Consider the following 23076-nt stretch of genomic DNA (forward strand, 5'->3'; position numbering starts at 1 on the left):
CACGCTGCTGGACCAGTGCAGGTTTTGAGGCAGATACATATCTTGTTTGTAAAATGGCAGTACACTTCTCTCTGCTTCTTACACGTGTGGAAAGATAGCAAGGAGGCTGTCTTGTTCTGTGCATGCCACAGCGCTGTGCCAGACTCCTTGGGTAGATCTTTCTGGGGACTACTGGAGTGAACAGAATGCTAATTTAGCACAGGAGGAGAGCTGGGATTGTTCACTTGGGTTTAAGAATCATTTTGAGTTCCTGTACCTCTGCTTTGCACACCACCAGGGAGGTAAGCCCTGACCTAGCATGGTAAATCTGCAGGTGACTAAATGTACCCTCTGAGATGCTGTGGGCACTCAGTCTGTACCTGAGCACCACCCAGGGTTGTGCCCAAGGTGCTCCTGTGGTAGGACACATCCTTCCTGCTATGGATTATTGTCACACAGCCATCCCTAGCATCCTCTGTGAGGGCAGCATGTGTCACTAAGTGTGTAGGAGCGGGAGCAGAGCTTTTGCTGGTGTCAGGTGCAAGGTCTGAGGTGGCAAAGGAGCCCGCAGGTGGCATGGGAAGTACTGCTTTGGTTCTGCCTCCCAGTGTCAGCCAAGGGCACAAATGAGAGGTAAGAAAAGTAAGCACTGCCTATGTGTCCCCCGAGTGCTATATAGGATGAGTGCTGGTGTATTAAACACTAATTCTCTTATTGGGATTAAAGTCGATGAAGCTTCTTTGTATTAAGTATGAATATATCTACAGATATATATATATATATATATATATATATGGGGGAGAGGGAGAAGGGGTGCTGTGTGCGCACAGTAGCTGGTTCTCAAAGGCTCGGTGTGTGCCGCGTTCATGCGGCGTGAACGGTGCTTGTGGCAGTCCGTGCCCTCCGGCTGCTGCCCCGTCCGTCAGACAGAACAGGCTCTTTACTCTCCCCCTCCTCCTCCTCCGCTGGCGGCTGCACAAGCCCGGCAGCCGGAGGGTCGGTCCGCTCCCCTTCAGCCACAGCCCCGTGGGGCCCGGGGTGCCGGGCGGGGAGAGCGGCCCGAGCGGTTTAAGGTGCCGCCGCCGCTGCCGCCCCGCTCCGCTCCACCTTAACGCGCGGCGGCGGCGGACGGGCCCATTGCCGCGCCGGGGGTCGGCGGGCCCGGGCCCCCGGGAGCCGCGCCGCCGCCGCGCCCGCCGGACAGCGGCCCCCACGCGCGGCCCGAGCGGCCATCGCTGCCGAGCCGCAGGTGACGGCGGGTCCCCGCTCCGCCGCGAATCCCCCTCAGCGGCGCCCGGCCCGGCCCCTGGCGGCGGGGCCGGGCTATTTATAGCAGCCGCCGCGGCGATATAAGGGATGGCGGGCGCGGGCTGCGCTGCCGCGGTCGCCGGGGCCGGAGCGCTGCCGGGCCGCTTCAGGGCGGGCGCTGAGGGCGCGGCCCCGCAGCCCGGGTGAGCGGGCGGGGAGTGGGCTCGGAGCGGCGCCGCTCCGTTCTGTGAGCGGGGCGGGGGGACACGGCCAAACAAACAAACAATAACCCGGGTGCGTTCTGCCCGTCCTCCGCGGGACAGCGCCGCGCACTTTCGGCGCTCCACGCGTGACAAGCCCGCGGGAGGGGCGGGACCGCCGTGACACCCGGCGGTAACCGCGGCGGGGCTTCCCCCTCTGCCTCTTTCCTCTCCCCACAGCGATTCCTGCTGAAATGCGGCGCCCCACGCTGGCATGAGCCCCGCCGTCGGGAGCAGCGCGCCCCGGGCACCGCCGCTTTCCCTGGCCGCAGCTCGGTGTCGGGAGCAAAGCGCTGTCGCCGACTGTCGCCGCGGAGCCGCCGCTGGCGGCAGCGCCGGACGCCGGGCGAGGGACGGACGGTACGGGCGGTACGGGGGAGCTCCGTGTGGCGGGCGGGCTGCGGGGGGCTCGGGGTCCGTGCCCCGCCGAGAGCCGGGGAAAGGCAATGTATGGCGCTATGGTCGGAGCGCCGTGCGGTCCGTGCCGGCTCCGGGGCGAGCGCTGGGGAGCGGGCTCGCTCTGAGTTACGTGGTGTAATGGAAGATCTTAGTAAGCAAGCTTGTGTCAGGGGTTGTTCCCCCCGCCACAGATTCAGAGTCACGGTATTATCTTACTTTCCTACCCCGGGTGTGTTTGGATGTGATCTGGGTATGCCGAGGATTCTTATCTTGCATTAAAATTGCTCTTGGATCACTGAGTACTTTGAATAAGCTTCCATAACTTTTAGAAGGACAGAGATGCTGTCTTCAATTTCAGAGAAAGGAGGAGGTACGGGTTTGGGTTTGGTTAGTTTGGTTTTTTGGTTTGGTTTTTTTTCCTGGTTTTACTTTACTTTTACTTTGCTTTTATACTTTCTGCTGTAAGAAAACAAACTGAACCACAGATAGGACAAGGATTTTTAAAATCTTGTGATTGGGATTGCTGAGGATTAGAAAGAAAATTTGTAGGTTTTTTGTTTGTTTATTTACTTTAATCAATGGCTCAAGAGCCCTAGAAACAACGTATAAAGCTCTGCTTCCTAGACAGAGAGAAACTTAAGCTAAAGCCACGCTGGCTGCAAGCTGAGGAGCAAGTTAAGTGTTAGACCTCGAGTGGATCACTCTCAAGCATCCTGCACTCCTCTGCTCCAGTGACTCTCCTTGTCGTGCAACAAATTGGGACTTCACACCAGCAGGTCCGAGAGCAGACAGGGCTTCTCTTGGAAGAGCAAAGCGCACAGGGGAGCCTTGATCCCGGCGTGAGGCTTTTTCCCAGCACAGGGAACTGCAGCCCTTCAGCACTGTCAGCTGGCACTGATCTCCAGTAATGCCACGGAAATACAAAAATCTAAGCCACCAAGTCCTCAGCTTAAATCATCTAAGTTCGGATTTTGTCAGCAGGCTTAAAAGGATGCTATTGACTGGAAATGTTTATGTACGTCTTACCTGGAAACTGTTGTTCATACAAAAGTTGATATTAAGAAAAGTGAATCAACTTTATAGTTGTATCAGCTATAGATGTGCTTTCTAAGGTTTCACTCTGAAATTACGTGGTTAGCTCAGGCTCTTTTTGCATAAAAGAGATGCATTTCAAATGCCTAAAACTGTTATTTTTCTTTATGAAAGGTACTTGTCTCTTGCTCTGAATCTGTTAAAATGGATTTGCAAAACCGGGGTCTGTTAATTTAAGAAAGGCTAGAAGAAAGATAAGAGAAAGAACAAGGGGTGTGGCAAGGAAATTGCATGAAGTAACAGCTTTAAAGAAAAACTCTCTGTAGTAGAGTTTCAGACTGCCTAAGAGAGCTAAGATTTCTTTCTGGATAATTGAGCTGAAAATACCAAGCTGACAGTATCTCCTTAAAAATAATAACATATGTAGAAAATAGGTATGAATAGCTTCATATTGTAGTTCTGCATCAATTTGTCTTTCTTTGATTTTGCTCCTCCATTCCAGGAGATATCCAATATGATAAGAATGTATACCCAGATTGCAGAGGGCCAAACACCCCACCAACATCTCTCCTGAAGCAGAGCAGCTGGGTCAGAGCTGGCCCAGCACCTCTTTTCAGAAATTATCTGAGAGGCAGTTCTATTTATTGAAGTTTTTGGTGGGTATTTTCATAAGCTCCAAGTTTTTTGCAGAGAATGCTAAGAATTGCAGAAACTAAACTTGCCTTCTTTGGGGGGAACTTCTTGGTATGTGTTGCATTGGATGTTCTTTCCTTAACCTGGGACTGAGGCTAACACTAGGGAGGAATAGCATTGTATCAGAAGGTGATTAGAGAGGACTTTCTTCCTTCTCACCACCTTTTTTTTTTGGGATCTGGTGGAAAAACGGCATTTGGGGAATGGAAGGAGGAGGATGAGTCCTTCACCAAGCTGGTGTTGTAATTGACAAAGGCAGTGTAAGGCAGGGGGATATAGGAAAAATGAGTGTGATGATTCATTATTGTCATTGTGCTGGGGTTTCTTAGGCTCCTCTTTAACTGCAGTGTCCTGTACCCAAGTCCTCTCTGGCCCATTAGCTGCTCCATGTGCTCCTAGTGGTGTTTCTGGGCTGACAACATTTGAGCAGGAGCTCTACTCCCTTCTCTCAATTCTAGAAAGCTCCTTGAGGAAAACTGTTAAGCTTTATTCAATTCTGCCCTTTCATTTTTATCTTCCTTCCTTGGGTGTGAAGTCCTTTTTGTAGCTGGATTCAAGCCAAGAGCTTCTACCCACAGCTGCCAAGCCTGGATCCCTACTGGCTCCAGGTGAGTCAGTTCATTAGGATGAATCAGTGTGCCCTGTAAAAGTTTTAGGCTCCAGACTTCAGCTTGACCACTCTTAATAATTTGGTTTTGCCTGGTTTATTTGTTTGTCACTGCTTCAGCTAAGCTGTCAATTCTGGTGGCTCCTTGCTTCAGACTTGCTCAGCCTTTGGAGCCATGCAGGGCCTTCAGCCAGTGTCCCTACACTTTGTGGAGCTGCTTTTGCCTCAGCATTGTAACTCCTCCATGACCACTCATCCCTTTACCTCTCTTATGTGCACAGGGGGAGTTAGGGGGGATTGCACCTCAGCATAGGAATGGGCAGCTCTCAATGCAGGGAGTACTTCAGATTCTGGAGGTGGAGAACATTAACATGAATCCACAGGAATGAAGAGGGGTCTGTTTTTGCATGGTGGAGGTGTTTGCATAAGCTTTTACTGTCATCAATAAGTAGATTGGGATTCAGGGGACAGATTCAATGTGAAAAATAGGTATTAGTTTTCCAGCTTCCAAGGTAGGGCTGAGGAAGAGAATGGTGTTAAAAGATACGGAAATGTGCCTTGAAAGTAACCATGCAAAGATGGATTTTTGTTGTATGAAGCACCCAAAGTTAACGAGGTATAAAGCAGAAGGCTTGGGAGGATTTGGTCCAAGTGAAAACAGAATGAGCGTGGGACTGGCAGATGGGAGGAACATGAGCCCACTCCTTGGTGGAGCTGTTGCTTCTTTCTCCTGTTGTTGCTTACAGGGGTGCTTGAGAGAAGATGCTTACTGGGGAGGGAAGAATAGCCTTCCTGTTCTACTTGAATGTCACTGGCTGTATTTTGTTCTGCAGGGAATCAAAGTTCCAGTGCTCCAGTGGGTCACATCCTGAGTGTCTGTATCCAAAGTAAATCTAGAGCAACACTGTCCACTTCAAAAATATCTGCAGTAAGCCAAGACTAGCTCTTTCTGAACAGAGAGGATAAATGAGCAGCTGCAACTTCAAATACTGAGTTTTTTGGCATACTTGGTTTTTCTGAGATTTATGACTCTTTTATTCTCTGTTTGAGAATGTAGTGGAGCAGTTGCTGATCTGTACATGTGTATGTGTGAGAAAATGTCAGTGGAGGAGTAATATATATGGAGATCTTGCATAGAGATAGAGCAGGCAGTCAGTTTGGCATTAGAAAATGAAATAATTGTACAAAAATATGTCTCCTGAAATAACGATTGAGGGAAGGGGTAGGGACAGGGTTGGGGAGGTTAACAATATTTTTGAGTAATTTTCTCTACTTACAGTACTTGTTACTGACCTCTCCTGCAATTTTACTGCCTCAGACACTGCTTTTCCAGTGAGTGATGCTTTGTGCTGCACAGGCACAAAGGTTCCATCTGAGACACCAGCCCAACACCTGGAGCTAGGTGAAGGGATGGGAAACTGCCTCCAAGTACTTTCTCTGTCACAACCTGGCCAAAGGTAGGTAGGCTGAGGTCAGCAACTCTTACAGGTGCCAATGAACCTGCCTTTCACTAAGTCCAGTTTTCTTTCTAAAATGGGGAAGTAGAAGTTATTTCTTTGTGGGTGTGTTGGGAGCATAAATACAGCTGAGATACTTCAGAAGGCATCTAAGTATCTGAGACAGTCTTGGATGGGATTCCCCTTCTTGCTACTTCTCTTCTGGCCAGAACTGACCAGCAGAAATGTTCAGTGCTTGTACAATTTACATATTAATTTTTGGCTAAATTTTGTTAACCTTGGAATTTGTTTGACATTAATGGGCTCAAGAGTAAAATATTTAACTACTTTCTTGTACTTTTTTCTACTATAGATCAATTTAAAAAGTTCCTGCACTCTTTCACCTTCTCCCAAATAACACAATGCTTGCCTTGCCTTCTCTTTGAGAAAGTCTGCTTCTGCAAAGAATGTTGTACCAAATATATAACTTTATGCAAGCTGGTAAAAATGGTTTATTCTTTCTTCATCCCAGCTCTTGACTGCATCTGCCTAGTTCTTGGTCTAGAGATAAATGTCACTGAGGACTGCCTGGGGACTATTTTGCATCTGAAAGGTGACTTGTAATGATTCAGGTAATGAGCCAGACCACTGTTTTATGTGTGACTGATGCTAGTCCACTGAAGTCCAAACAGCTGCTCCAAGTTTCTATCATCTCCAGTGAAAACAAGTACAACAGCATCAGCTTGCAGCCAGTTTACAGTAAACCTGCTTCCTGGGCTGTGGGTTAACCTCCTTAAATATCCCTGTGGTCAGGTCTGTTACTCTTGTATGTGAAAATAAGTCTTGGTGTGCTTTCTGATTTACTGAAGTGTAAATAAACCAAGAAGGTCTTTCAGGCTCTCTCATCAGCCTATATTAGTAACGCTCATCAGCTCTTGACTGGAACTTTGATGGCATAATTACTCTGAAAGGGTAACATATTCAAAACTACCTGTGTGACTTTGGGAGTTAGATTCCTCAGAGTCTTAGTCATTATTTTAAAAAGCAATTAGCTTTTTAAGCTACACACACTCCTGGAAGTTTTAAGCAAAGGCTTCTGTTTATCTTGTCTTTAAAATGACAGTTTCTAGGATGAGAGTTGTGGCTCTTCCACTCCACTTATTTCAGATATTAAATAAGAGTTTTGGAGAGACAATTAGAAAAATACTGTGGTAAATAAATTCTCATGGTTAATCTTACTAGAGAGGTCCAAGAGGTAAAAGTGTACTTTTCAGTCACCTGACAGCAGGATGGATGTGGGCATGCATTTTCAGCTATGCCTTTAGGACAGCTGAGAGGATGAATGGTGTCTCAGCTGTTGTTGTAGACAGAGCAAAGCATGTATTTCTCTAGCCAGGATTTGGTGCACTTAACTCAAACAGCTTGTGACTAGAGCAGTTCAAGCACTGGGGCAAACATGGTTATCAGCAGAAGCAGATAAACTAAGAAAACAGTCTTGCATGCTCTAATGTTTGTGCAAGTAAGATTTTAATTTGCTATCAGTCCTAGGGTTCTTTATGAGCAGTGATGGATTAGTCTTGATACTTGTGCAAGTTTTAAAGCATTCCTGTAACATTTGTAATGCAAAATCTATTTATTTTGTAGCATACCTGTGAGATAGGGACCTGCTATTTATCTCATTTGTACAGCTAGGGAACTGAAGTATTCAGTAAAGCTAAACACAGCATGAGGGATTGATCACACAAGAAAGTCTGCAGCAGGACAGGCAGGAGGGTGCTCAGTCATGATTCTCATGAAAATCAACAAGCTCTGGTCCATGCTTTTCCCATCTGATTCTTCCTTGGTGCTTCTGATGCAGCTTGTGGCATTTGCTTGACTAGGCAATGTGTGTTTGGCTTTTCTAAGGAAGAAAGCTCAGGCCTGGTGACAGAGGGAGGTGATGTGTGTCTGGGGAAGGTGAAGAGTGGGAAGCATCCCCCAGCTAGAGATGCCTCCACCACCACTTCTTCAGTGAGTGGCTTCCCCAAGGCTGGCACAGGCTGCTCCTTGGCTACTGAAACTGTGTTCCTCTCTGGCAAATCCCTGCTCTTCCTGTGCCCAGAGCAGCTCTGCTCCTCTTAATAAAGTTGATATGAGTGGCTGGGTTGATGATGGAGCTTCCTGCCCAGCTCCACATCTGCTGCCACAGTGCTGAGTCCCTGTGCTGCCTGGGTTCCCTGATGGAGCAGAGCTTCCACTGCTCCATCTCAGCCACATGAGGGTCACCAGTACTTGGAGTTTGGTGGAGAAAGTTGTCCAAAGCTGGCAGGAGGAATTTTTTGTAATGGTTGCATGATGAACAGTAACAATGTGAGTTTTATTGCTCAGAATGTATCCACATTTTTAGGATGCTATATTTAAAAAGGAGAAAAAATGAGTCATGGGGAGCTATGCTAATGCTAAGTATTTATGTCTACCTCTTGTGAGGCTGAAGGCAGTGGGAGTTGAGCAACATTCTTGTGAAGTGTCTAGAGGATTTATGGATCAAACTAAAGCCTGCTGAAGTCAGCTGTAAGTCATGCAGTGCCTTGCTCGGGGCCCATGTCATGTACTGTGTGTGGGTTACAGTGAAATATTCCACTTGGGAAACCCGGGAGCGCTCCGTGCTGCCGGCTTCCCTGGGCTTGGGCAGGAGCTTGACTTGCTCCCAGTGGTTATTACTCTGCCACTGGGAAGTCACTCCTGGCTTGCTGCCAGGGCAGGAATGTTGCTGTGCCTCCCAGGCCATGCCTGCAGCACCATAGATATGGATACCTGTGCCCTGAGTGGGAGCAGGCAGAGCCCGGCATGTCTCGGCTTCTCCTGCACTCCCAAGGAGTGTAGTGTCAGGGTCTGCTGTGGTACAAGCTGCTGAAGCTTTCCTTTCAGAGCTGGCTAGGGTCACAGGGATGCCAGGGTTCGGATGCTTTCACTTATGGCATGCCTTGACACTAATTCAGTTGGCTTCCACTTAATCATGAAGTGCAAATGTTGGAGTTTGTTTTTTTAAAAGTTCTTTAATGAAATTGCAATGTGATTGAGAGCGCCAGTGGGTTCAGCTTTGCAGGTGTCTGCTTGCCAGCATGCCTCAGCTCCTGTCACAGCTATGGGAAGGACTGGGAGCAGGATTTCAGTGGTGGGTGAGCCAGCAATGGAGTATGGAGAGGGACTCTGTGAACAAACCCTGACAGCGCCATGTGTCCAAAAAATGCAGATTTGGCAACAGCAAGAGGCTCTGCAGATCCTCTGTGTAATCCACTTATTGGAAGGAGAAGGTTTTGAAGTGAGCAAAAAATAATTATTAAAGTGAAATCTTCAGCTTTATTGGACTTTTAAATTTTGTTTTCTTATGATTTTTTTTGGTTTTTTTTTTAAGAATTGGTCATATCAGTATGAAAGTGAATGTGTTTAATCTTCCTTGGATATAGTTTTGAGTGGTGCACTATTGCAACCTCTTTTGTTTTCCAGTGCAAGGCATGCTCTGGTTTATGGAAATAAATACTTGTTCATCTTGCAAATATAAGAGGAGTTGAAAGGCTTTTGAATAGGACTCTGCTCTTTGCATTGCTGGAAGCACTAAGCCTCATGGTGAGCAACAGATGATAGGCATTAGCTGGACCAAACACCCACCCATTTCAGATTAAAAGGATGTTAATGGACATCAGTGTAGTGGGAATTACAGCCACTTTTTTCTTGAACTGGCCTTCCCACTTAAAGAACAACTAAAGCACCACTGTAGCATGCCTTCAGGTACCTGGTGACTTAAAGAAAGCATTTAAAGGATTTTTTTCCTGTAAACTTGTGATACAAGTTCTCTACCAGTTGGCTGTTGAAGGGATACCAAATGACAAAATAACAGGATGCAGATGAAATTTAATCTCTTGGTCACATTGAGACACTATTATCGGGTCTGTCATCTGTCCTTAGCATACTCAGATAGCTCTTGAGTGGTCTGCATAGACAGCTGGCAGTTTAGTAGAGATTGTGATCTTCAGAAAATATGTAGCTGATGTCTTGTGTAATACTTGCTATGGAAGTATTGGTGTCACTGGCCTATGTGCAGCACTTGCTGGGTGGGGAACACATGTCTATAAAGCAGGACTCTTTGGAAGATGTTATTCAATACCCAAGCACTCAATCCCAGAAAGAGACCTAAGGGCATCCACAGAGCTTGTGCTGCAGGGTGATGAACTGGGAGCAGGGAGATCACTGAAGGAATCCCTTTGGCTCAGCAGTGCTTGCTGCTGACTGCAGTTGCAGACTGAGGCTGGTTTGTGGCTGCTGGTGTTTCGTAGGGACAAGAATCCCTAACTAACCTTGGAGCAGGAGGAGACAGACATGCCCCAGTGCTCTGGAAAAACCCTCAGCTGTTGTGAATTGTTTTTGTGCAGCAGTGCAAGGTCAAACACTGCTGTTGTAGCTCTCAGAATAGTGCACAATCTCATTGTTAAGGTACCTGACTGCATCTGACACAGCTGCCCTTGGACAACAAGGCTGGTATTGCCTGAGTCCACTCTGTGCACTTCACCTGAAGAGACCTTGGTGGTAGCTGGGGAAGAATCACAGCTTGGAATTCGAGCATCCAGAGGTTGTGATCAGCTGGAAGACAAGGTGGACTTGAATAAATACTTGCAGCAGTACATCTCTAAGAAAATATTCTGTAGCTCAAGGGCAGAGTGCTTTGAGAGGGACTTCTGTTTCCTCCACATGCTGTGGATGCTTTCAGATCTAATCTGCAAACAGGGACTATGTCAGGCATGAGGAACTGTGCAGACCATTTGCTTTTCTTGAGCTCTGGGCAGCTCCAAAGAGATACTGAATGCTCTGTTGAGATGCTCTGCTGGCATTGCTTCTTCTGTGCATCCTGCAAAATAGCTCCAGGAAGCACAAGGATGCTGACAAGCTGCTGCATCACCCTAGCCCTGTGAGCAGCAGGGGTTTTGTTACATGAGATTTACTTGTGGAGTATTAAGTCTGTTTTCAAAAGTTTTCCTTGGACCAAACGCCTGTGGAGCATGAAAAGGCTTTCATGTTAATCGGCCAAGTTAGCTAAGAGAATATGTAATTCCTTATTCTTTTTGCAATGTAGCAAGCCTGTTTAATTAGGCAACTGGGATTTGAATTATTAAATAACAGAACAGTTTCAACCTACTTTTCTGTTGGTAAAGATCTCCAGCAACCCTGTTTTTATTCCATGGATTTTTGAATTATGAGTTCCAGAAACTCTTTGAACCTCAGGAGGATGACTTACTGGATCCAGGAGGACAGAGAAACAGGACTCTTATTTTAAGGTCTCCTGAGCACAGCAACTTACTCTCTGTTGTTTACATACCAGCCTCACAAGAATATGGAAATAAATGCTAGGCTGTCGAAGCAAAGCAGAAAAATTGTGTTTTCAGGCATATCCTGTGTCGAAGCATCTGTTTGGTTTTGTGCAGCATAAGAATAAATCCTTCCACTGCACAAAACTCTGGGAGCAGCTCTCTCTCTGATTTGGAGTAAAAGAGAATAGAGCAAAGTAACAGGAGCCACAGTTCATGTGGGCTTGGGAAGACTCACGAAGATGAACTGGCATAGCTGGGAGGTGAGAAGGGACAAAGAGGAGCTGTCTCAGCCAGAGCAGTGAAGAGCTGCTGAACTTAGGCAGTGATTGGAGGCCTGCCACCTTCAAGGCAGTGACAAAAAGGCTGAGGAAATGCCTGCTAGGGTCCATGGTTGGGGCAGACATGCCAGCAGCCCTGGGCAGGGTGTTCTCATGGGCAGCAGGAGGCAAGGGACTTGCTGACAAAGCCACTTAGACCCAAAAAACTCCTGAAATATCTCCCGGCCTCAGGCTCTCCAAGCCCTCCTGACCCCAGGCTAATGTATTCTGGCTCCTGTTTGGGACTGGTGCACTTCAAAAGCCTTGTTGAGTGGATGGGTGGGTGGAACTGGTGACCCAAAATACCATTTCCCCTTCCTAAGGCTGGGCGTATACCAAACTTGTGTCTCTGTGTGGTAAAAGAATATGAACCAAAAGTGCTGAGAGATGCAGTGGTTAAATTGAAACATGCTGTGGCAGGATGAAAGTAATCTTGTCCCTTACAAGGCCTTAATGCTTTGGGGCTTTATTTATTTTATTTTTTTTCAAGTGGCTGCCAGCCATGCTGTCTCTATCTGTGATTTTAATAGAGATATTTTTATATGCAGACGTGTGTCAAGATTAAATCACCTCGTGTTATATTATCATTCACTAGGTCGATATAAAAAACCAATATCTATAGCTGCGTTTTATTTAAAATTTGAAGTCTGAATTGTCATTGAAGGTGCTGAAGTATAAGAGGATAACTCTGTGTTAGGGTCTGTGTCCCTTGCAGTACAAAGAAGGAAGGGCCAAATCCAAATTTTTTGCTGTTTCTGTGAGTCTGGTATGTAAAATATTATGCAAATCAGAGATTTACATGGATTGCCAAGACTAAGGCTAATCCATAATCTCTTTGCTTGGTGTTTAAAAATAGTGGCACTGTACATGCATAGGAATGGCTTATGAGATCTACCCTAAGGCTAGAGCAACATAATGCTGCATCCCACTGGTTTTGAGAAGAGACCATGGTGTCTTGACTTGGTTACAACTTTGCAGCAGGGTAGCTGTACTTCAGATCTGTGTGGTGGATGGAAATTATAAATGGGTCTTATGGCAGAACCTAAACATTTCTTTGGAATTTCTCAGCCAAGGTCTTCAGGAGATTGAACATGTTTCCTTGCTCAGATTCTTCTGTTTCAAGCAGGAGAAGGAGAGCTGAGTACTTGAACCAAAGCAATGATTTGGAAGAGCTAATGAAGGACCAGGGATTCTTGTTTCAAGGTAGTTCTTGATTTACCTTACCTAGACAGAGAAACTTTGTCTAGTTGCTTTGCTTTATTTGGTTCATGCGTGGCCGTAGCTGTGAAGTGACCCTTCCCACTGCTCAGGTAAAGCAAAGTTCTGTACACTGCTAGGAGCTCTGTACCACTCAGCTACAGCTGCAGCGTCCAGTGGCAGTGTAGTACCGCTCACAGTGAGGGAAAGGTGAGTGTGGTCCAGCCCCAGAAAATGACAAGCAGCGTGGTGATACCAGTGTTTAACTGATGCTTTATCCTCTTGTCCCATCCAAGGTCTTTACTGGCCCTGTTGCCAAGACTCAGAGGTGTGTTCACTGCCTGTATTGCTCTGTAGCCCAGCACATCTTCTCATTCCTCTAGGACAGCATCCCCTCAGGGAATCTGACTCTGCAATTTCTGCAAATCTGTCAGTGTCAGCCTGATAATAAGACAGAAGGAGGCATCATGTTGGGCGTGGAGCACTGAGTACCTTGAAAGCTGACTGCTGCAATGAGTATAACCAAGTGTGGTATGCTTCTCCCATGTGAAAACAGTTTATAGGGCAAAAGCAGATGTTATTGTTTGGTGCGTGTGAAAGATGCTTTGTGGCAGAAGAGGGTGTGCCTCTCTTTTCCTTTAACTGGCAAGAGAATCTACTGTTCCTTTCTTCTTTTCTTTTTCTTTTTTTTTTTTTCTCCATGCAATGGTAATTGAGTTTTGAGGGGGTTTATCTTTCCCTGAAGTTGTGGGTGAATTTCTGATGTGATTGCACAGTGTAGTGGTGGCTGGAGCCCTGCTGTTGCCTTGTTCATCAGAGCTGCTTCATGAGAATGCAGAACACTTTTGAGGTATGATTTCCCATCACATGCTAATCCAGTGAAGTGCTGTAGATTCACTTGCTGGTGCTGTTTAAATCCGTAATGCAGCACCACCTGCCAAACCACGGGGCATAATGGAAGTGTTAATGACTGTACATATATACCCTCCCACATGGCTGCAAGTTGAATGGCTTAAGAGTCAAGGCAGAGAATTTAGGCTGAGTGTAGAAGGAACCAGAATTAGGGTATCCTGATACAGATAGATCTCTGCTGAAACTGGGGGGTGATGGGTGGCCACAGGGGGTGTAAAATTGGGTCAGATGACTTACAGGATGCTTTCAAAGATGTGTTGATTTTCAGCTGCTGCTCTATGGATTCATCCAGTCTCTACACCGGAGATGTAACTTGGGCATTCAACAACAAAGTGCAGGTACTGAGAGCACCAGCTGGGGCCCTGGTACCTCTCTTCTGAGGGCTATTCTCATGGGATGCTTCTCTCCAGTGCTGGCAGGGTGAAGGCACTTGATAGGAGAGTGTAGTTGAGTCATGCAAGGGTGAACTCTGTTCCTCAGGGGTGGTTTGGCCAGTTGCCCACTGGTTTGAGTGTCAAGGTGTCTGTTTGCCACCAGGATGGCTTGTCCAGGCTGGCACAGGAGAAAGCAGGGAAAGAGCTGAACAGGGACAGCCAAGGGGTTTTCCAAAGAGAGGGGCTGAGAAGAGGCAACAGGGCTGACCTGGCACATGGCTGGGATGCTGGCAGTACATGCACCCTGTCCTCAGGCAGGTTCAGTGGAATGCTGTGGCTTTGCAAAACCCTGCATCACCATGTGTGAGGCAGAGGAGGGGCCTGTGCATCCACCCCTCATCCCACTGCTCATCCCTGTACCCAGCCCTGAGTTCTGCCCACCCTCTTTGAGAGAAGCAGTTGGATTTGCCAAGTATGGAGTCACCTCCCCAGCAGGCTGTTCGTAAATAAGAGGCTTATGCTCTTGGCAGACACTGTAACGAGCCTGGAAAAAATTACTGTTATGGGTCCTGGCCCAGTGATGAGATCTTGGAGTCTTCCAAGTGACAGAGTAATGACATGGACCTGGGAAATGCCTGGAATAGCCTTCCACACAGTTCTGGGATTTAGCGTCATTAGATTCTAAGTAAAATAGGCCATGTGCCTATTTGGGTAAATTTGGGAGGCAGCTGTTCCTTCCTCTTCTCAAGTCCATGCTGGTGAAGCTCTACTAAATCTCCAGCATTACAGACCAGGATACTCTCTGTTATTCTGTACTTGTGAGTATTAGATGTGTTGTGGGGAACCAGGGGGACTGTCCTTGATCCAAGACCCTGGGAAAATTTATAGAGAGCCTTTCAAGCCTGCCCTGTGCCTTGGGGTGTAGAACTATTGAAGAAATATCAGTGCTGCCCCACAGCTCACAGATAATTTCTGGGAACTTTGTGATGCAAAGTGAACAGGCAATGTGTCTTTTTTCCATATGTTATGTGCAATAGTCTTTTTGCCTAGGAAGGACATCGACATGAGTCAAGTTTTGGAACAGACTTCTAGGCAGAGGACAGATTTTGTAAAAAGCCTGGGGATCCCTACTCTCCTCACCTTCCTTCATTTGTCTCTTGGACTAGGTAGGATTCACCCATCCCCTAGTGGAAATGCTATTACCAGGGAACTTCACAGCCTTCATCTCTTTGCAGCTGTCTAAGAGATGCAAAGTGTGTTTGCCAGGAGGGAAGGGAGTCTTTAAAAAGCCATTTACATCCTGAAAGACATCCGGTAGCAACACTGGAGATGTAAAAGCATTAAATACTGAATTGAGCCTGACTGGAAGACAAATGTGGAGCCAAATGCATTGATTGATTTGCAGAAGGGTGACTGGAATGAGGTGGCCTTTCTATCCATTAATCATCTCCAGAGCATCCATAGGTGCCATGAAGTCTGTGCCTTGGAGCAGCCATGTGTGGATAGCATGGTGCCCATGAGTCTGCAGGGCAGTGACCCTTCAAGGAGCTGGGCAGAGGGGTGGATGCACTCCTTGTTTTGGCAGGGGCTTTGGGACTGATGTGGGAAAGGCAGGGTGGAGCAGTGAGGAGGTCCATGCTGGGCAGTCCTGGTGCTGCTTAGGATCCCCTCACTGCTCCGTGATGCAACAAAGGAATTTGTTGCCTGGACCACTTCCACCTGCCCAGAGTGATGCTGGTTGAGGCCAGGAGGGCTGTGCCATGCACATCTGGTTGCATTGCCAGTGTCAGGGCCACATGCAGGCTGCAGAACATCTGGGCTGCAAACAGGACATTGCTAAAGCACTGGGCTATTGCTTCAGAAACCTCACTGAGCGGCAAAACCACCCAGGGCAGTGAATTTGGGGTCTTTTCTATTGGTGTGTCAGCAGGCTGGGATGTTTAGGAGGGAAGCTGCCCATTTCCAGGGATTGTGTGAGCAGGAAGGGCAGCTATTGGAATTCGAAGCTGCTTCCTCCACTAAATTTGTTCTTGCTGTGTTATCTCTGCCTGGGCAGGGCAGGGGAACATCTTGGCAATCTGCTTTTTTGCTACAGTATGTTTAGGTCAGCTTCAGTGGTTCCATGATAACATAGGAGAGGCCTTCCTGGCCTCACTAGCAAAGAATTTGCAATAGTAATACAGGAATCTGTCATCCCCTGGTGTCTCCTGAAGGTTTTGGAAATAAATGAGTAAGGAAAAGGATGGTGGATTTAAGCACACAAGTAATGGAGGTAAGAGTAGCTGAGCCAAGCCCCAGTTACTGAATAGGATGCTCTTATTTCATACCTTGGCAAAAGGCTTGGATCAGTGGACACCCCTGAACTGGCAACAATACAGTTTTATTTGAGATCCTAGAGATAAAGGTTCTTGTGTAGCTGCTTTCTGGTCGCATAACTGTATTCTCCTACAGAACTGGTAGTGGCAGAGCTGTAACTACCAGTGATCCAAATCTGACTGAAGTATTGCTTTTAATAATAATAATTTTAAAAAAAGAGAAATCTGGCATCTGCACCTGACTGTTGGTTTGTCAGTGGCAGAACTCTTCTTACATATTTTGAAAAGGGCACTACGTCACTGAGGGAAACAGGCTGAAGATTAATGGAGTTGTTGTGGGAGGTGGAGGAGGAGTTGGGAGAGGGAAGCAGAGTTGGTTTTGGATGACATTTGTCAGTGTGATTGACTCATGCTGTGCTGCACTTTACATACAGATTGGGACACTGACAAGCATGTGCTTCCCAGTAAAAGCAAGTGAGTCCCTGAATCCAGCCTGGGCAGGGAAAGCTGCTCAGTTCTACAGCAAGGGCTCCTCCTGACATCACTTAGGGATTCACAGAGGGGGAAGGTGGGGGGCTGCCTACTACCTAAGCCACTTCCAGTGACGTGGTTTTTTATTATTATTATTTGTTCAGGCTATAATTCTGTGTTTCCTGAAATAACTACCAAGTATTCATCAGGCAGCTCCTGTCTTTAGCTGCCTTTTGTGTGAATCTCAAGTGCTTCATTACTCCCCCGGTGCGTTTTCTTTCTCTTACAGTAAATCTGAGCGGCATCTATGTGCTGGGGGAGGTGATGCAACTTTGGGGTTGAAAGGGAGAAAAGGTCTGGCTGGCACAGGAAGCCAGTGAGCAGTTCAGGGAACATAACACTTGGGGTACAGCATCTTTTTGCACAGGAGGAGAATTGATGAGGCCACTTCCAGGACCCACAGTTACCTCCCCCCACATTCAAAGCCCAGCCGATTGCAGCTCTTCATTGCTTGGTAAAGGATTTTATTTTTAAACGACAGTTGGTTCAAGGCTTTTTTTTTTTTTTTCTCCCTTTTAGTATCAATCTGATATTGCTTTGATCACTACTCCAAAAGGAAATGCCTGTAATTTCCTGTGCAGGTCTTACCAGGTGCTGGGCTCCATCAGATCCGGAAGCTGATGGGAGTTGGGAGCACCTGTTAGAATCTGCCTTCTTAGAAAACCTCAGAGACTTGAAATTTCATTTTTGTTTTGAAAAACCTAATGCCAGAGCTACAAAAGGCATTAGACTCTGGCTTCCCACATGACACATCTGTTCCATGCTGACTTCCCACAGAAGACTGGAACACAGTCCAGCTTTTGTTCAGTGTGTCCTTTCAGAGGCATTGACTGGGAGGGACATCTGACAGACTGGAGAAAACTTGGCTAGGAGTTACTCATCTTTATTTAATAGTAATTGGCAGGTTTCTTTCATACACCTACAAGTCCTTGGGCTCTTGATGGTTTGGGACATGGTCATGCCTGCTTGAGGGAGAAATTCCTGAAGTTCATTCAGTCCTGATCAGCATGACTCAAGGGAAGTAGCAGCCTCCTAAAAGGGCATGTCCTGTCTTTCAAGGATTCTTAGTAGTTCCCAGCCCAAGGGATTGCCTGCAACACATAAGGCTGAACTATTTTGGTACCTGGCTGGCGTCTCTGGGTGTGTCGTGGTGGTTGTGTGGCTGCAGCCAGCAGTCTGCAGGAGAAACAGAGAGGGAAGTGTTCAGATTTTGCAGAGTTTCAGCCCTGCAGGCACTGCGTGGAGCTGCTAATGCTTACAAAGTGGCTGGGTAAAAGGGTGTAATCGAGTGAGCTGTGGGCAGAGGAAGAGTTCTTAATTGCAACCGTAGGAGGAGTTGGCAGCCTGGGTGGCTGATAGTCTACCTCAGGTGAGATTGGCCTCCTCAGGTATGCAGAGCTCTGTCAGGCCATGGGTGAGGAGCCATGGACCAAAACAAGCTGATGATAGGAAAATTTCCTTGGCCGTGGGCTGATGGAATCATCAGCATCCGTGCCCATACATTAGTGTGTGCTAAATCATGGCCTGTTGCTGAAGTGGACATCAGCTCCCTGAAGTTGTCTGCTTTGGAGAGCTGTAGCAGAGGAGGAGGGAGCTTGGTAGTTCCCACACAAGCCCTGCTGTAGTTTTCTTGGAGGTTTCATAACAGAATTAAGCAATTTATGTTGCATGTTGCCATGGACACTGTAAATCACTGTCGTGCTGGCCTTCTCAGTGAGGGAGCTGGTGTCTTTAATTGCACTAACCTGCCCTACAAATCCAGGGCTTGGTTCTGAGCTTGATGACCTTCTGTAAAGGCCTCACCCTGGGAGCTCAGCCTTCAGGACAGCAGAGCAGAAACCAGGGAAAGGGGTGCCAGCACATCAAATATCAACTATCTGGGGTCCATTTTATTTTTTATTATTGTCTTATGTGGCCACAATTCTGCTCAGAAGCTGTGCTTGGACCCACTTGCATTCAGGGCAAGTTTTGTAATGAGGGTGGGGATTAGATACACCACCTACATTTTGTGGGCCAGTCATACAAACTAAGATGAATTTGGTGTTTTTATGTTACTTGGCTGCTCTAAGGGGATAGCTCAGCCCTTCCACTCCACCTCCATGTCCAGACAGGTAAATGGTGTTTTATACAGTTTATTCTGCCTCCTAAAAGAAAATACTTTTTGCTGAGGAGGCTCAGTTTCAGTGACACCCTTGGACCAATGTTTCTTTTTTCTTCCCATCCACCTACCCCAGAAGCAGCCACACTTCTGACTGTCTCAGCATTACTGGCTTGTGCTGTCAGGCCACCAGTCTTGCCAGTGTGTGTGAAGATGGTTGTATAAATGGCTGTATAAATCAGCCTCCTTCCAGTGACTAAACCAGAGCCCTGACAGCATTTGCCAGCGTAGGGTATGGATCCCTCTCTTGGCTCCCTCAAAATAAACAACTATATAAATTGTAAGATGATTATCATCAGACCTTATTAGTGTATTACCACATGCTGCTTTGTATTCAGACAATAGATAAAAACATTTGTGCTTCGCTTTTCTCAGTCAGATCTACAGCAAACACGCTTATTCTTGCTCCCATCTTAGGAGGACTGTGTCAGTAGTCTTGCCAAAAACACATGAAAATTAGCCCAAGTCTTTTGCACTTGCCTGTAGCTCTGTGCACCTTTGGGAGTGTTTAGTCTTTTCCAGGAAATGGTATATGTTGTTTTAAAGGTTTGAATCATGAGCTGGTTAAGTTCATAATCTTGTCAAGGCATGAGTTGTCTTTGTGCTTTGGTTATCAGGGCAGATGGAGGGGCAGAGGGATAGAAGTGCTTGAGTTTCTGAAGGTTTTCTTTATGTGCATGCATGGCTGGAGCACAGGACCTGCCATCTCAGTAGAAAGAGGAGTGTTTCCATGAGCAGCAGAAACAATCCTGCAGAAACATGTGAACTTGCTGCGTTTTGACACTCTGAAGTTTTCATCTGTTGTTCTAGCATCACCTAAAATACAGGGAATTGTGCTCAACAGGCCAGCCTACGGTTCTTGACTTTTTTTTTTTTTTTCCCAGTTTTTTTTTTCAGTTCAGTTCTTGCTGTTTTCCCCAGGCTATGTAAGAGTCAGTCTGGTGGTTCAGACACACAGCATGACCAAACTTCTGGAAACAACGGGAAGCAAATGCCCCGATTCAGCCGATAAGCATGCTGGGCAGAGACACAGTTTGTACAATGGGCTAAACATTATCCTAGCACTTTGGGGAGCATTTCATGCAAGATAAGCTTGAGGCTTCTTAGGAGTGGGTTAAAGGGCTGGCACAAAATGTCAGTAAAAATGTAATGCTTGTTGCCAAGCAGCAGCTTGTGGTTTTGTGAGGAGGTCAAAAATCGTGCACAAATGGAGTATGTTTTTCACATCCACAGACTGTCCCCTGCCATGTCAGTAACAATCAGTCTTTCATTCTGCCTGGCTGGAGCTGCTCTGCTGTGTAAAGAAGGATGGGGTGAAATCTTGGCCATGGGCAAAGCAAAAAATTGTCATTAACTGTGTTGGAAGGAGAGGCAGAGCTTTAGCCAGGGTCTGTGTCTCAAAAAGCCTGTGAGGATCATCTGACCCCAGAAGGATTACACAAAAATAAAACTTGGTATTTCAAGCAAAAATAAGACATTTAGTTGAAATTCATTGGTTTTTCAGTAGCCCAGCCTGCTGTGTATTGATGTGTGGTCTCATAAATATGAGAAAGTGGCTTACTCAAAAATAGGGCTAAGAAACTTCCTTGGGGTTGTTGTGAGGAAATGCAGTGAGACTGTTTGAAACCTCAGCTAGTTTGGTCTTCTCCCCATCCAGCAGATGTTGCCTGCAGTGGAAATTCTTGCTTTTCTCAATAATTTCCTCCAAAGGTGGTTTAGAAACAAGCAAACTTGATCATACTTCTTGCTCTGAAAACGTTGGCTGGTCTTAATTTGGACAAGAGGCCTTTGCTGTTCTTAGACTCAGAAACCTCATCCTCTGTCTCCTTATGGGCTTTACTTTTTAGAGGTGGTATGGGGTCTCCAGTGTACTGAAAGAACACTTTTGATCACCAGATCAAAAGTGCTTTTAAGATTCAATATTTTGGGTTAAACTGAAGTAATGATTATGGAGAAAGGGACTAGAGAAATCAGAAACTAGATTAGAGGATTATGTTTTTGTGTTTTCACAAGAACACAGCTTCTGTGGCACAGAGCACATCAGACTTGCTTGGTGGTATTTGAGAATGAAGAAGTTGTCTTTTTAATGAAAAAGAAATCCCTGGGGTTATTGGGATAGCCTCCAAAAGCTTGTGTTGCTTGGTGGGGATACAGGTTGGGAGCCAACAGTTTATGGAGGTCCCCTCAGAGCAGTCTTGGTCCCACCTCAGTGCTGACCCCAGCCAGTGCCTGCAGCCCAAAGGGCACCAGCAAAACCAGAACATCTGGGAGCAGGTGCCTGCAGAAAGTGTCACCACAGCTGCTGCTGCACTGAACAGTATTTTCAAGAAAACCAATACCAGGAAAATCAACTGCCTTGTCTTCAGCCTTATCATTATGATGGATTTTTTTCTCTTTAAGTGTGTGAAAGACCTCCCAGAAAATGCAAGAGTCATTCAGATCTGGGAGATGGCCACCTGTTTCCTCTGAGATCTGAGTCAGTATCACTGCTGCCCAAGGGTGGGTGGAGGGCACTTACATGCACAGAACCTCCTGTTTGCCTTCTCCTTAAATGAGCAGTTTCTGCTGCTGAGTGTTGAAATGGGCCAGTCAGCAATGGCTGCTTCTTCTCCCTTCTCCACAAACCTGTGCTGTTGCCCAGTTTCAGCCAGGGATTTTTTTTTTTTCATTTTTCTTTTAGGAGGTAGCTCTGAGGTGAGGGAAGCAGTGTGACCATGCTGCTGGGAAGCTGTTCTCTAGGCTGTGTCACAGCCACAGGCACCAGCCTTCCTGCCACAGCAGGGTTGAGGGTTTGAAAAAAAGGCAAAACAAAAACCACCTGTTATTCCTGGCCTGCTGCCTTCTTGGTTTTATTTCTCAAACTTGAAAGTGAGAGAGAAGAAAGCAGCTAAGTGCATTTTTGTCTGCTGGCAGAGCCAGGCTTGGACCTTTACCTCCAGTTTCATCCATCACCAGCAGCTCTGCCTGCAGATCTGGCCCTAGGATGTAACATACCATTTAATGTTTGCTATACCTTGGGTTAAGCAGTGAGAAATAGCTCAACTCTGACTTATCAATGGGATTTGGTCACTGGCAACAGGAAACTGTTAGGAGCTTGATAAGTGCACTGAGCCAGGGTGATTTTTGTCATTGCTGTGCACGACCCACCCCTGTAGGAAAGGTATTCAATGGCATAGGTGTTGCATGTGCATTTGGTGACAATTAGCAATGCCTGCAGACAAACAAGGCACAGTGGTGGAGATGTCTGCACTTGTAAGCGCTGGGTGTGAGTTGCTGTAGAGCTGTTGGGAAGGGTTGGTGCTGCTGCTCCTTTCCAAAAGGATTTTGGATGCCAGAGCTGCCTTCATTCTCACTTCTTAGGCAGCAGGTAAAAGCTGCCTAGTGCATATTGCCCTCTTGTCATTGCTGCTGAGTGACTGGAGATGATCTCTCTCTCCAGCAGGTGCAGCACGCTGGCAGCATGGCTACAAGCGCCGTTCCCAGCGAAAACCTGCCCACGTACAAGCTGGTGGTTGTTGGAGATGGTGGTGTGGGCAAGAGTGCTCTCACTATTCAGTTTTTCCAGAAGATTTTTGTGCCAGACTACGACCCAACTATTGAAGACTCCTACCTGAAGCACACGGAAATAGATGGGCAGTGGGCAATTCTTGATGGTAAGCAAGCTGCTCTCATTATCCCCTTTCCCTTCTAGCTGAGCACAATTGCAAATAGACCTCAGTCTCCCACAGCATGTTGTGTCTCTGTCCCTCCTGCTCTGCTGGGGCTGGCAGGATGTGGAGCTGCAGTGCATGGTCTGCAGCTGGTCTCCAGCAAAGCTTCTGCTTCCAGTTGCTTTGGTTCCAGTTCTGCACAGAAGTGTTTCTTGCAGGCCTGTGAAAACCTACAGATCCTCATTGACATTTGGAGTAGGCTTCTGCAGCCAGTGAATTACAGCCCTGCCAGGTGGCTATTGCTAATGGTACTTCATTGAGGCTGAACTTATCCCCTGGGAAATAACTGTGAGTGGGTAACTGAGTGAGTGGTTATAACCAGAAGGAATATTTAATCAAAACTGTTGTCCACTGACAGTGAAGAATTTTTACAGCTCTAAACTCAGTCATTCAGGATGATGTTTTCATGTTTAATTACCTGTCCCATTTCAATGTGGGTAGGGTAACAGCCTGAAGATCTGTTGTAACCAAGTTTTCAGTTCTTTGAAGAAAACTGCGTCTTTTTAAAAAACAACCAACAGTGAAACACATAGGAAAAAAAAAAAGGCAAAACAAAAAAAAAAAAG

General features: G+C 46.7%; 1 protein-coding gene across 5 annotated transcripts in view; it reads left to right on the top strand.

The window, feature by feature from the left end:
* The first annotated feature begins 1378 nt into the window (after positions 1–1378).
* MRAS (muscle RAS oncogene homolog) overlaps positions 1379–23076 on the top strand; it is a 38291-nt gene continuing 16593 nt past the window's right edge. The window contains exons 1-4 of one of the 5 annotated variants that reach the window (XM_058809132.1): positions 1379–1430; positions 1668–1847; positions 4147–4219; positions 22240–22453. In XM_058809132.1, coding sequence (XP_058665115.1) covers positions 1702–1847; positions 4147–4219; positions 22240–22453 — 433 coding nt within the window. In that variant the 5' untranslated portion in view covers positions 1379–1430; positions 1668–1701. Of the gene's footprint in view, positions 1431–1667; positions 1848–4146; positions 4220–5536; positions 5676–6255; positions 6287–22239; positions 22454–23076 lie in introns of those variants that run through there. The other 4 variants (XM_058809134.1, XM_058809135.1, XM_058809136.1 and 1 more) reach the window with 4 other exon arrangements.

The sequence above is a fragment of the Ammospiza caudacuta genome, chromosome 8 (genome assembly GCF_027887145.1).
Source record: "Ammospiza caudacuta isolate bAmmCau1 chromosome 8, bAmmCau1.pri, whole genome shotgun sequence".
NCBI classification, from domain to species: Eukaryota; Metazoa; Chordata; class Aves; order Passeriformes; family Passerellidae; genus Ammospiza; species Ammospiza caudacuta.